Below are 13913 nucleotides of genomic sequence, written 5' to 3' on the forward strand. Positions count from 1 at the left end.
AAATATCTGAAAGTAATTTTCTTCTGAATGTTTTAAATTCAACCTAAAACATTATTTTCTTAAAAAATGAAAAATAAATAATTTCTTCATGGTGCTCAACCTTGCGGCGTAAATGGTTCAGGAATGGTTTAAGGATTGTGACCGTGTTCAAGCTGTGGACCGATCCTGAAAATTCCCCAGATCTTAATCTAAACACCATTTGTGAGATGTGCCGGACAAACAAGAAAGATCCATAAGGCTTCATCTTGTAACTTATATGGCTTAAAGGATCTGCTGTTAAAATCTTGGCAACATACCAAAGCACAGATTTAAGGGTCTTATGGTGTCCATACCTCATTGAGTTGGCAGTACAAGAGTGACCTACACAAAGGCATATGGTTTTAATGTTATGGCTGACCAGTGTATGTGGTTTCCTTAAGATGATGCTTTGTCAATTTTCATCCTGTAAACTAGCAAGAAAAATCGATACTTAGCAACGCAGCAAAGCTACAAGTGACAGCGAACATGATGTAACCCAAAATGGTGAACAGGATGTGTCCTTGTTCAATGAAATTAGAGAGCAAGTAGCAAGCTACAGCACCAAGATTGACTGGAATGGATGAATCATTTGGATTGCATTCAGGTTTTGTACAGGAGGGTTTTTCTCTGATTGATGGATGGGAGAAAAGTAGCTGGTGACTCCGTGAGAACAGTCAGTGGAGTCACCTTTCTGCTGGGAAACGCTGAATAAATAATATGCTTGTCCTGCAGACTCTGGTTTAAAAAAACCTTTCTTGTATTTGCACTCACTTTACATTTTTGCATTCACATTTTCCATAGAAATGCGCTTATTATTATGGGGTTACTCCAGGATTTATTACATTACCCCATTCCTCTAATTTAAAACTAGTCCAAAATGAACAGGGCTTAACACAGAGTGTGTTTTGCAGAGAGGAGCAGGAACTTGACTCTACAGATTCCATCATCCTCCACCAGTTTTCTCGCCATGCTGTTTCTCCCAGTCTTTATCCGTTCTGCTTAAAGATAGAGACCTACCTGAGAATGGTGGACCTTCCCTATCAGGTACAAACACACATACACCTTAATGCAATTGAATTTGAAGTGCAGCACTTAATGGCATTTCACACTGTAACTTTTCTCCCACTTCTCTATTAGACTTCATCTTTAAGTTAACTTCTAGGCACAATATATAATCTCCTAAATCATCCTTTCATCATTAAATCGATTGAATGCATGGGAGAAGGATTCTTGAGATCATTTGGCAGAATATCATAAAGAATTATCATGTGTGCATAAATTAATATTGGGTCATGTTATTGAAGTGTTGAGAACCATTTCACCATGATCAACAGGCATTATTAGCCCGAGAAATTACTGGAACACCATTGGTTTTGGTACATGGAAGACATCAAAGGATGAATATGAGGTGATCATTAAACATTTCACAACATCAAAACCAGAAAGATGTCTATGGGAGAAAAGCAAGTCATGTTTGAGGTGTAGAAAATCATTTAGAGCATTGGGCAGAACCAATACAAGTATGTAGAATATTCTGAAAAAGAAAGTAGCTATTGGTGTACTAATAATCTGACTCTGAACAGGTTATACGCTGTTCCTATAATCTAAAAATCTGATGTTCTGTCACCAAAGGTGTCATGTTCTAAGTTCTAGGTCTAGATGTAAATGTCAGGAAACGAAAGGTGAAATTCTGATCTAGTATCTGCTGATCTTTAACCTAATTGTCATCAGTGTGTAGAAACAACACAATGCTGTTCCAATAGTTTTGAAAGGGGTTGCATTTGTAGATATGTTAAATTGTCCATATAAATGAATGTCACTATTGTTGCTCTATATTTGATGCCGTATTTATTAACTTGTACATCTGTTTTCTCGTGTCTGTTAAGACTTACTTCAACGGCCGTCTTTCTGCTCAGAGCACGATGCCGTGGATCGAGTACAACCACGAACGTGTGTCTGGGACGGAGTTTATAATCGAGTTTCTGGAGAAAAAGTTGGGCGTGAGCCTCAATAGGAGTCTGAGTGCGGAGGATAAGGCCATCGCTCACACCATCACTAAAATGGTGGAGGAACACTTACACTGGTGAGTATTACAGAACATTAACAACTGGGGAAGTGGAAATCTTCCGAGATAATTTTTTTATAATGCTGTCTGCCCTCTTTTGCTTACATGAGCTCATGTTTAGAATTGGTTGGTGTTGCCATGGTTGAGAGGGGAGAAAATAATACTGTCTGTCCCATGTCTCTCCCATAGAGAAAGCACAGCCACTTTTGCCCTTTGAAGCTCTTTGACATGTTTTTAGAAATTGAGAATGTGTGACATTTTAAGGTTTCATCCCGAACACTCTAGTTCATGCCTATTCAGTGTTTGCTCACACGAGGGGCCAAAATCTAAAACACAGTCTAAGTTGCAAGCCAAATCTTTTATTCAGATTTAACATTTTTTGGCTGTAGCTTTAGTAAACATTTGATGTTTTTCTTAAGTATGTTTAGCATACTTAGCTCCGTGTTTGGCGTCTAAATGCCGACGTATATTGTACTCCTTCACAACCGACACCGCCTGGTTACACAATTCACTTTCTCATCTTTCATTAAAGTCTTCTTTCGGCATCAACTTTTCTCTTCTGGAACATTTTGTGATTGATTGTTTATATTTCTAAACTCCGCTCGTTTAAAGAAAATGCTGAAGTAGAAACAGTGCATTTTAGAGGCTTCGCGGGTCCCAAATGTACGACTAGCAATCTGAAATAAATTAGAATACTCTATAGTTGTACGGATATGAATAACTATAAATGAACGCACTGTAACAAATCGTGGATTGCGCCATAGATGCATATCATTCAGTAAGAACACTTCCTCATCTATTTAAGACTGAATCATCAATGACCCTGAATGACCTGCTTGTCTGTTTGTGTGTACATTATTTTACACTGTGTGTATACAGGACCTTAGCCTACTGTCAGTGGGTGGAGAATGTGGAGGAGACCCGCCACATGCTGAGTGTGTGTGACCTTCTGCATTGGAGTGTGTGCGAGCTGAATGGTAGCCTGGTGAAAAGGGAGATGTTCTGCCATGGCATTGGCCACTTCAACTCACACCTCATCCATACACTGCTAGAGAGAGACCTGCGTAGTCTCTCCACACTGCTGGGTGAGAATCCTTTTGGATGTGTGTGTGTGTGTGTTTGTCATCTCATGCGTACTGTTGTCAGTAGTATACATGCATTTGTATCTCTATTAGGAGATAAGAAATACATCATGGGCTCCAAATTGTCCAGTGTGGACGCTGCAGTGTTTGGACATCTTGCTCAGGCCATGTGGACACTACCGGGATCCAGACCAGAGCAGCTCATTAAAGGTGCACTCATACACAGACATACACTGGGAAATCCCTTGAATAAATGCCTCTTAAATATCATTTCAGAAGCACCACAATCTTTCCATTGAACTTTCTGATACTTACCAAACCTTGATGTTAAGCAATTTGAGTAGCCTCACCTGACAGGATGCACCGTCAAGTCGGACATCATTATATTTCAGCTCCACTAATAAAATGTCCAATCGATCTGATTCCATAAGCTGAACATAACTTTGCGAACAAGCACAATTTCCCACAGTGGTGTTTGTCTTCATGCTGATATACACCAAACAGGCATAACATTATGACCACCTGCCTAATATTGTGTTGGTCCCCCTTTTGTTGCCAAAACAGCTCTGACCCCTTAAGCATTAACAGCATTAACTTCTACAGCAATTTGAGCTACAGTAGTTCGTCTGTTGGATCGGACCACACAGGCCAGTTTTCACTCCGCACACGCATCAATGAGTCTCGGCCGCCCATTAGAGATGCCAAAAGTAACACATCCTTCACTTAAATAGAAGTATAAATAATCATGTTTTAAAAGACTGGTAAAAGTTGAAGTACTGACTATACTTTTTTACACAAGTTAAAGTAAAGATGTTTGGGCTCTGACATGTACTTGAGTAAACAGAAACCATTACTGCTGCCTTACTGGACCTCATATATTCATATATTAATAAAAATGTCTAATGACATGTGTATACTTGGTTTGCAAACCAGGGAATGCACTGAATTTATACACTCTAAGAGATGTGCAAATTTAACATCAAGTACTTGTGTTTTTAATTGATTTGTTGATTGATTAATTGTAAAAATGTGTCCAGTCTGTCACTACAATATAACTGTAATGATTAGGATGAAAGGTTGCAGTTATGTATAAGTTCCTACACACAGAGAGAGAGAGAGAGAGAGAGAGAGAGAGAGAGAGAGAGAGAGCGAGAGAGAGAGAGAGAGAGAGAGAGAGAGAGAGAGACGTACTATATGAAGTGTTTAGGGTTGCAGTTCCTCTTCTTAGACACAAGATGTCGCCCATTCTCTCACGTTTTTCTGTCAAATGCAAACTCGCACATAAAACACTATAGAATTTACATTATATTTTTTATTACATTATTTATTTACACACTGCATTTTAATAAAATGTATACAATGTATACAATACATACCGATCATTTTTCCGGCTTGCGTCCTTTGCTGGAGCGAATGAAATTGTCCGCTGTAAATACGAGAGTGGCCTCTAGAGGTGACTCACTGACATGACGTGCTGTTTGTCTTTACACGTGAGTCTGCGCAAAACATTTATTAGTTATAATTTATTAATTATATAATTATGTTTATACATTTTTTGTGATACAGCTCAGTACTATTTTACATGAAGTTTTACTGCACTATGTTTTTCTTATTTAGTATTCAATTAAAAAAAAATATTGGTTTTATGAATCATTTATTGGCAGGTACAGTCCAAGCTGTCGTTATTGGTAAAATCCACTATGGTTGTCTTTTAGTACTAACCAAGTACACACCTGTCTATAATCATTCATTCATTCATTCATCTTCTCCCGCTTATCCGTAATTCGGGTCACGGGGGCAGCAGTCTAAGCAGATTCCCCAGACACTTCTCCCTGTCCAGGAATCGGGCTGTCAAGGCCTGTCAAGGTGGTGAGCCCACGGTAAGGCGGCCCCACGTCGCTCCGACGTCACGGTCCTTGATTTATTTTTCTCGTAAGGGTCCCCTGGAGCATAGAGGGTTAAGGGCCTTGCTCAAGGGCCCAAGAGTGGCAGCTTGGCGATACCGGGGCTTGAACCCCCGACTACATGGTATATGCTGCTTTCTTACTCTCCCTCTGTCTATTCTTCTTTCTATGTTCATATTTGTCTGATGAATGTGTCTGTCTGTAGATTTTGACCTGTCTCTGGCACCAGTTCTGTTTTACACAGTGTAATGTATACATTAACTGTTCTCAGGTGAGCTGCCGAACCTGGCGCGATACTGTGAGCGGATCCGGCATAAATTCTGGCCCGAGTGGGTACTAGATTACGAGGATTTGTGTTCAGAGCCATTCCCGGATGTTTATAAGCAACACGGCCTGTTCTCCTGTGCTGACACTTTTGAAGACATGGACACGCAGAGTCCTTTGGATAAATGTTCGCCGGACAACGATCGCTCGGGCCGCTCACTCTCCGACTCTGACATCGAGGTCGACCGATCAGATGCAGAGCTGAAGTTCGAAGCTTGAAAGACGTTCATTTTAAAAGGAGCAGACGTTTTGACATGCACACACACATGCAGTTCTTATCAGAGCTTGTGTGTCTGTGGGTGTGTGTGGATATGTTGTGCATGTCACAGTTTTCTTTTTATCTAAGCATCAGGGTTGAAATTCTTCTTTAAAGGCTGAGTAAAAAAACTAAACATAATGTGTCCTTATAAATCACTATGATGGCAGCCTGTGTGTGTGTGTGTACATGTGTGTACAAGGTTTGCAAACCAGGGAATGCACTGAATTCATACACTCTGTGATGTGCAAATTTAACATCAAGTACTTGTGTTTTTAATTGATTTGTTGATTGATTAATTGTAAAAATGTGTCCTGTCTGTCACTACAATATAACTGTAATGATTCAGATAAAAGGTTGCAGTTATGTACAATTTCCTACACACACACACACACACACACACACACACACACACACACACACACACACACACACACACACACACACACACACACACAGACCTATATGAAGTGTTCAGGGTTGCAGTTCCTCTTCTTAGACACAAGATGTCGCCCATTCTCACGTTTTTTTTTTCAAATGCAAACTAGCACATAAAACCCTCTAGAATTTACATTTTACGTTGTATTACATTATTTCTTCACACACTGCATTGTAATGAAATGTATACACTACATTTCCCACTTTAATAGATATAATGTTCAGTTTTGGGGGCTCAAATTGGATGAACAAATCCATTTTTTGTGTGTTTTTTCTTGTTTGTTTTGCTCGCTTGCTAGTAATCAAATCAGCTTAGCAACAGCAAGGAAATTTCAAACTTGTACAAGAAAACTAAGAATTTACTCTCAAATTTGATTATTAAAAAAATCTATAATATTTTAAGTACGATAAGAGACCTTTTTATTCATGCGAACTACTTTCGTAGGCCAAGAGGACTGTGAGTGGCCATTTTATTCATGTGGTTAAATGGTCACCTAAACTCAAAATCAGAAGCATTTATTTATTAATTAATTATATGTCTTTGCATTTATTTACTGTTGTTTTTATTAGTATTTGCCTAAAACAATTTTCAAGATGACTCCCTCTGACTGGGTCTGTATGTCGCTGGTGCTCAATAGTTGCTAATGGAGACACAACAGTTAATATTGTACCGATTTACAATAATTTCACGTTTGTAATTATAAACATGGACGATAACAGGTAAAACATTTGTCTTCCTCAGTGTCTGTAGGTTCACAAACTGTTTTTGGTCTGATTTTCTGTACATTGTAAATAAAAGAAATTCCCACTGGATTGTGTGGCTCCTAAATGTTCTTACACAAGAGGAACTTGATACTTGGAGCCTATTCTGAAACCGAATTCATCTCTCTAGAAGTAGCAGTAAGGTCTGAACTCTAGAAAATCAAGAACAGTGGTGTCCTAATATCCTTATCAGTGCCATCTAGAGCACGTCCGGTGGTCGCCATCTTGTCATTTACTGGTGCAGACATACAAGCCACAACTTCCAATTATTAAATATATCAGAAAACTTAAAGTTCATTGCTTTTCCAGTTTGTCTTTGTTGCTTGAGAACTTTCATGAAAGCATTCAAAATGAAAAAGCTTCTAAGTACAGAGTGGGATATTTTCTTCTGCCGAAAACATCTGGGGCTTTGGACAACATCTGGGGCCTGCTAGACGTGAGACCTACTGACTAAGCATGGAGATGTGTTCTCTGATGCATTAACTTAGTTGCAGTTGAGTAGATTTGGAGCTTTTTCAGAAAGTGAAAGAGAAATTACACATTTTTCTCTCCCAGCACATTATGAGAGTAAACAGAAATTAAATGAGAACTCCCCCAATACCCTGACAACAAATCAGAGAAAACAAATGTGTGTGTGTGTGTGTGTGTGTGTGTGTGTGTGTGTGTGTGTGTGTGTGTGTGTGTGTGTGTGTGTGTGTGTGTGTGTGTGTATGATAGGTTTTTCTGGCTTTATCTCCTGGCTCTCTGACTGCCTGGCACAAACCATGACCCTTCCATCTGCCTCCTGCTGTGTGCCATGTGTGTGCATTGTGTGAGTGGGGTTTCATCTACAAAATCAACAGGGGGCGCTGTTTTCTTAAATAATTAAGATTTTTTTTCTGTCTATCCAGATCATTTTGACTGACTGAACACGTGTGAGTGTGTGCATTTTTTCTTTCCGATTCTGTGCGTAATCTGTTTTTTGGGCCACCCGCGTCTCGATCTGAATGTCAGCCAAACGCACAATCACACCTTTTGCCAGGAAACTCCCGTCTACACTGGATCTCCAGCAGTCTTCCATCGTCTGGGTTCCTGAGATACTAACCTTCACACAAAGTTCTGAGTGGTTCTGATCTCACTTACTTTTGCCCTTGTTTGTTGGTTTATTCTTATTTCCAGAATAGTCCTTATAGTCCTGGCTGGTGGTACATCATCACCTTGACTCTTTGTATGATACTCTATAAGGGGTGTCTCTTTTGCATGGGCATTACAGAGATGCTTTAAGGAAGTCTTTCTACCAGCATCTGACCATCTCTAGATTCTGCACTTTATGGCCAGAAGCTTGTGAACAATCACTTGTTGAGTCATGCTATTGAAGGTTTTAGGATGGATGGATGGATGCGCTTCCTCTCTTTGGCCTCTTAATATTTTGTTTTTTTTCCCAACACCAGATTATCTGCTCCCAAAAAAAACAAACAAAAAAAACAATCCGCTCGCGACTCCGAGGGGAAATTTCAGCGGCTTTATCCGTCTCACCTATTTATTTATTTATTTATTTATTTATTTATTTATTTATTTATTTATTTATTTATTTATTTCCTTTTTCTTTCTCCCTCCTGAAAGGCAGGACGCTCATTAGCGGATTAAACTCGGCTGCGCGCGCGCCCCCGAAAGATTGTTTTATGTTAATTTCTATTATGTTCCTTCGCTTCACGGTGTGTGAAGCGCGCGCGCGGCTCCGGTAAACACGCCGCGTCACACTCGGTCGAGTCTCTGAAATTAAAAAACCCGGGGCAAACAAAAGGCACGAGGCGCGAGATCCGCTCGGCGTGGAGGGTGTGTGAGCGTGCGTGAGCGCGCGCGCGCGCGTGTGTGTGTGTGTGTGTGCGTGCGTGTGTGTGTTGGATCCTATCTGCGCGTTGCCATCTGCCTCGTTGTCCCTTTACACTGGTGGATTTGAACGCGACTTAATTATTCACCGTGTCCACACACACACACACACACACACACACACACACACACACACACACACGTACAGTCATGAGCATGCAAACACACATGATGCAAACACACAATCACAATTGGGTGCACGATGAGCCTGCAAACATACACACACACACACACACACACACACACACACACACACACACACACACACACAATCGCAATCAGGTGCACAGATATACATGAACAGGGGCATGCAGGAACACACACTCACACAAACTGAGACACACAATTGGGTGCAAAAATTATCATGTGCATGCGAATACACACAATTACACACACACACACACACACACACACACACAACACACACACACACACACACACACACACACACTCCCAACTCCCAAAGAATCATGAGCATGCAAACACACACACACACACACACACACACACAGACTGCTACACTTTTACAAACACACTGTGTATAAGTGTGAGAGGTGGAGGAACACAAGGTCTGAGTTTGAGCAGAAGGGTTTGTGTAAAGTCGTGATTTACACTTGTCAGAGTCAGAAATCAAAACAAGTGTGTTTAGGTGTATCAGAGGACGATAACTAAGCCAGAAATACAGAAACCTGATGTTGAATAAATCGTAATTAAAGCCTACTAATAAAATGAAAAGCCTTTTTATTACTTTAAGCTACCCCAGAAAAATGTTACTAACTGATAATAAAAGAAAAACTGATCCTTTACAGGACTATTGTTTGAAGGACCAATGCTGAAGGGGGAAAAAAAGTATTTGGTCATGTAATAGACCTCTTTACTTCAAATATTGTATATTGACTCAGAAATTCAATCGTATCATTCAACCTCTCGAAACAAACACCTCAGAGAGCGCACACCCCGTTCATTAATAGGATTCAAATCAACTTATTGCCTAAACAGAGTCCCAGCAGACACGCTAGCAGCTACGTTGTGCTAGCATAAGCGCGCCTCATCGCACCCCTAATCACCGGATGTTTTGTGCCAATGATTTGATGAGAATCAGCAGGCATTTCGATGGGAATGGGAATGTTCTAATCTGCTGGACTGTCTCGGCAGAGGAGAACACTATTGGTTGATCGGTAATTATGATTTTTCAAACGGCTCCCTCAAGGCTGAACGAGAAAATCGGCTACGGAGCTGGAAATGTGGTTTCATGTGAGCGCTAGAGTTTGACGCTGCCTGTCTGGGATGAAGCGAACAAATAAACAAAGCAAAAAAAAATTGTTATGAACACCAATTGCACTAAATTTTGTTAGACAGCAGCTTTAAATGTAAGACGTCCTTAAAAACAAAAAGATGACTGCAGTAAGGTGATCATCATCAGCACCTGGGATAGGAATATTATGTCCAATCTTCACTTGTCCAGTTTCCAGAGTCGGTGCCTACAGTCACTCCAGATTCCTGAGACGATTTTCAGCTCACCATGGTTGTAAGGAGTAACTATTTGAGTTAGCTTTCCTGCGATCTAAAAACCTTCAACACCAATCTCCCAATTGCCAATCAGTGAATTATTGGGACACAGTCTAAAAGGACCATCAGCAAGAAACTGATGGAAGGGAATATAGTTAGGGAAGCACAAAAAAGCAAGAAAATTGCTGGAAATTCAGCTATTCGGACTATAAGTGGGAGTCCAGCACACCACCTAGGTGCCAGAAAAGTAGTCTTAACGCATCTCTTCCTGAGAAATGTTAGGATCAGCTGAGTAGTGGTAGAGGAAGGAATAAGTGTGGTACCACCCCAGGGAGGGGAGATGGTTGCTGGTCTATTTCTGGCTCTTTAGGGTAGCACCAGTGTTTTAAATCTAATATAGCTCCTGGAAGAAGGTGAAAGGAAGCACGGTTGAAAAGAGTGGCTATGTGACTTCCAGTCATCTCAAACCCGAAACCCGAAACCCTCTCTTATTAACAAGGCATTTCCCTTTAACATGACTAGCTGTTAAATGGATGTTTTTTGTGTTTTGCACCACTCTGAATATTATGCTTTGCAATGCTGACACATGATTGGCTGATCAGATAGTTATACGTATGAACAGGGATATATTCACTCAGACACTAAAGTATTGGGGCACTTGACTTTTGTTGTGGTTCTTCCACAAAGCTGGAGGCACACAAGTGGGAGATGCAATCTTGTTCCAGCATGACCCTGTGCACAAACTGAGCTTCACGAAGATGTGGTTTATTTGGGTTTGAGTAAAAGATCTGGAGTGGCCTGCTAGATCTCTAACCTCAACCCTATTAAACCTTAAATTCAAATTTAATTAGTCACATACACATTCATACAGAATACCACATATAGTCAAATGCTTTGGGATGAATTGGAGCTCCAAAGTCTAGTGAAACATCTTCTCAGAAAAATGGAGGTTATTATAAGGTGTCCACAAATGTTTCTAAATTAAAAAGGGTTTCAAGGTCAGTCTTTCTTACAGTATTGATCAGTTCGGCTGATGATAACAGATGTAATGAGCGTTAAAAACTGCTGCACCGTCACTGCGACATTATTTCTGTTTTGTTGTTCTTGTTTCCTCAGCCATTTGCATGAGTTTTATGAAAATTATAACTGCAGTATGGAGGGGGATAGATGAAGGTTACAAGCCCCTTACAGCGCTATCGCGTCGTGTTAATTACATTTGCAGATTGTGTCATTTTGGAAAGGAAAAAACCAAAGAAAAAAAACACCCTGGAACTCTTTAATAACCAAAACGCTCAGTGAGTGGGGAATCAAATATTCTGATAGGCGAGATGAATTTATGAATAAATATTAGCATTGAGGCTGATGGATAAGAAAAGATAGCTATAATTTTCTGTGTCCAATGTTGATTAGGGTTTATTATTTCGCCAATACGCTCAGATTTCTTTTTTTTTTTTACACCTGTATTATACGATAAGGAAATGCTAATGTCATTAGTGTTTAACTGCTCCTGCACTACAATGCAATGTTGTTTTTAGGCAAATCAGGGTCTGGAAAAATTAAGACTTTATTTAGATTTATGGAATTCAGCAGATGACCTTATCCAGACCAACTTACAGAAGTGCTTTGAAGTCTCTCTTGATAAATGCATTTTGATACTGGTTTATAGGGACATCGATTGAAAGGAATATCAGTAAGAAACTGATAAAAAGGAATATTTTTGGTTGGAAAGCAAAATATTCAAGAAAAAGTGTTTATTTAAAGCCCGCTAGAAACTCAGCTGGACATCAAACGGAAGTCTGGTACACCACCAAGATGCCAAAATAGAAAAGTCTTGAAATTGTTTGTCTATTTGCCTTCCTGTTATCTCAAACCTTAAACCTCTACTGACCTTAAAATGCATGTCCTTTTAAATAAATAGCTGCTCAATATATGTTTTTTGTTTCGCTCTATTCTGCATATAGCTGCATGATATTATGAATTGCCATTCTTCCACATCATTGGCTGAACAGAAAATTGTATATGTCTTAGCAGATGTGTAGGAATATACACCACCAGACAAACGTTTAGCCACACCTTCTGCTTTAAAATTTTTTTTATATATATATTAATATTTTTTTTACTGAAGACATTCAAGCTTTGAAAAACATGTATGGAATTATATAGTAAGCAAAAATGTGTTAAACAACTCAGAATATGTTTAATATTTTTTTCACACCATCACACCTCTTCTTCCATGCTTCAACGCAGGACCCACACATCAGGAACCCTCCGTTCACGCTTTCCATGTCTCACAAAGACAGTGGTTTGAACCAAAAGTATCAAACTTGGACTCATCAGACTAAAAGACAGTGTTCCACTGATCTAATGCCAATTTCTTGTGTCTTTTGTGTTTCTCTACCTTATGTTGTTCTTCCAAAGTAATGGTGAAGTCGAACATGAAGCCCTGAACTATTTGCCACTTGAACTCTGAGAAAGGTTTATGTAAATCAGCAGTTTCTGAGGCTGTTAAATTAATTCTAATAAAATTATCCTCTGCAGCAGAGGTAGCTCTTGGTCTTTCTTTTCCTATTACGATCATCACGAGAGCCTGTTTAATCATAGTGTTTGATGGTTTTGGAGACATTTAAACATTTAAAGTTCTTGAAATTATTCATCCCGACTGACTTTCATTTCTTAAAGAAATGATGGACTGTCTTTTTTCTCTACATAACTTAGTGTTTCTTGCCATAATATGGATTTGTACGGTAGTTGTAGTAGCACTAATAGGGTTAGGGTTAGTACAAAATGTAATCATACCCCAAATTTTGAAGACGTAGAACCTGTATGAATTGCCCCAGTCATCCCTTTCTAATGCGTAAACCTATTTTACATGCGTACATTAAATATTTGTGGATGTCTTACACTTTTAAATCATTAATTAATAATATTCAATATACATAATGTGATTGATGGCAATTCAGGTAAAACAAAAACCCCAAATAGTATTTTATAAAAAATTAGACACAAAAAAATCCTTTGTAGTGAGAACAGTGAAGAACCGAAAGCTCCTTTTATGCTATTCTGCCGCTCTTTGTGGTTCAATGCTCAATTCCTTTGAGACTGCACGAGCCATTCATCCCTCTGAATGTAAATGTCATGCCAAGAAAAAAAGGTACAAATAAAATCCCGCCTTTGTCAAAAAAGAGGTTTGTGATGTGTGATGGATGCGGGTGAGACTGTGCGTACGCCACTCAGCTCGGAGAGCCACAGCCCGGGAGAGGCAGCTGGTCATGTCACGAGGGAACGGGCATTTATAGGGAAAATAGTTAAATGCCACAATTAACACATTGTCTGTTCATTTGTGTTGTGAAAATGTTTTATTCAGCGCATCCATCAGACATATGAAGCTGTTAGGCATTTCAGAGTGGACATTTTGGCCAAACCAACACAAACACACACGCACAGGTTCTGGCATTTTAAACAGGCCTACGAAATGGCAAAAAAAAAAAAAAAAAAAGGGGGGGGGAACAAAAACTATATAATTGATTCATATTTATTTGTGCTTTTTACCTTAAAACTACTGCAAACATGTAGATGCAGCACTTTATCTTGATTTATTTAATTTTCTTTTGCTCCTGTGCAGCCTTTCCTTCTTTTTTCATGGACTCAACTCGAACTACAAATCCCAGAACGCGTAGAATTGCGTC

At 39.5% G+C, this 13913-nt stretch overlaps 1 protein-coding gene across 2 annotated transcripts in view; it reads left to right on the top strand.

Moving 5' to 3' along the window:
• The window catches only part of faxcb (failed axon connections homolog, metaxin like GST domain containing b), an 8994-nt gene extending 2094 nt beyond the window's left edge, over positions 1 to 6900 (top strand). The window contains exons 2-6 of one of the 2 annotated variants that reach the window (XM_083526038.1): positions 930 to 1062; positions 1905 to 2101; positions 2963 to 3168; positions 3259 to 3375; positions 5341 to 6900. In XM_083526038.1, coding sequence (XP_083382164.1) covers positions 930 to 1062; positions 1905 to 2101; positions 2963 to 3168; positions 3259 to 3375; positions 5341 to 5612 — 925 coding nt within the window. In that variant the 3' untranslated portion in view covers positions 5613 to 6900. The remainder of the gene's footprint in view (positions 1 to 929; positions 1063 to 1904; positions 2102 to 2962; positions 3169 to 3258; positions 3376 to 5340) is intronic. The other variant, XM_083526039.1, reaches the window with a different exon arrangement.
• The last annotated feature ends 7013 nt before the right edge of the window (positions 6901 to 13913 follow it).

Source organism: Silurus aristotelis (assembly GCF_946808225.1).
Source record: "Silurus aristotelis genome assembly, chromosome: 22".
NCBI classification, from domain to species: Eukaryota; Metazoa; Chordata; class Actinopteri; order Siluriformes; family Siluridae; genus Silurus; species Silurus aristotelis.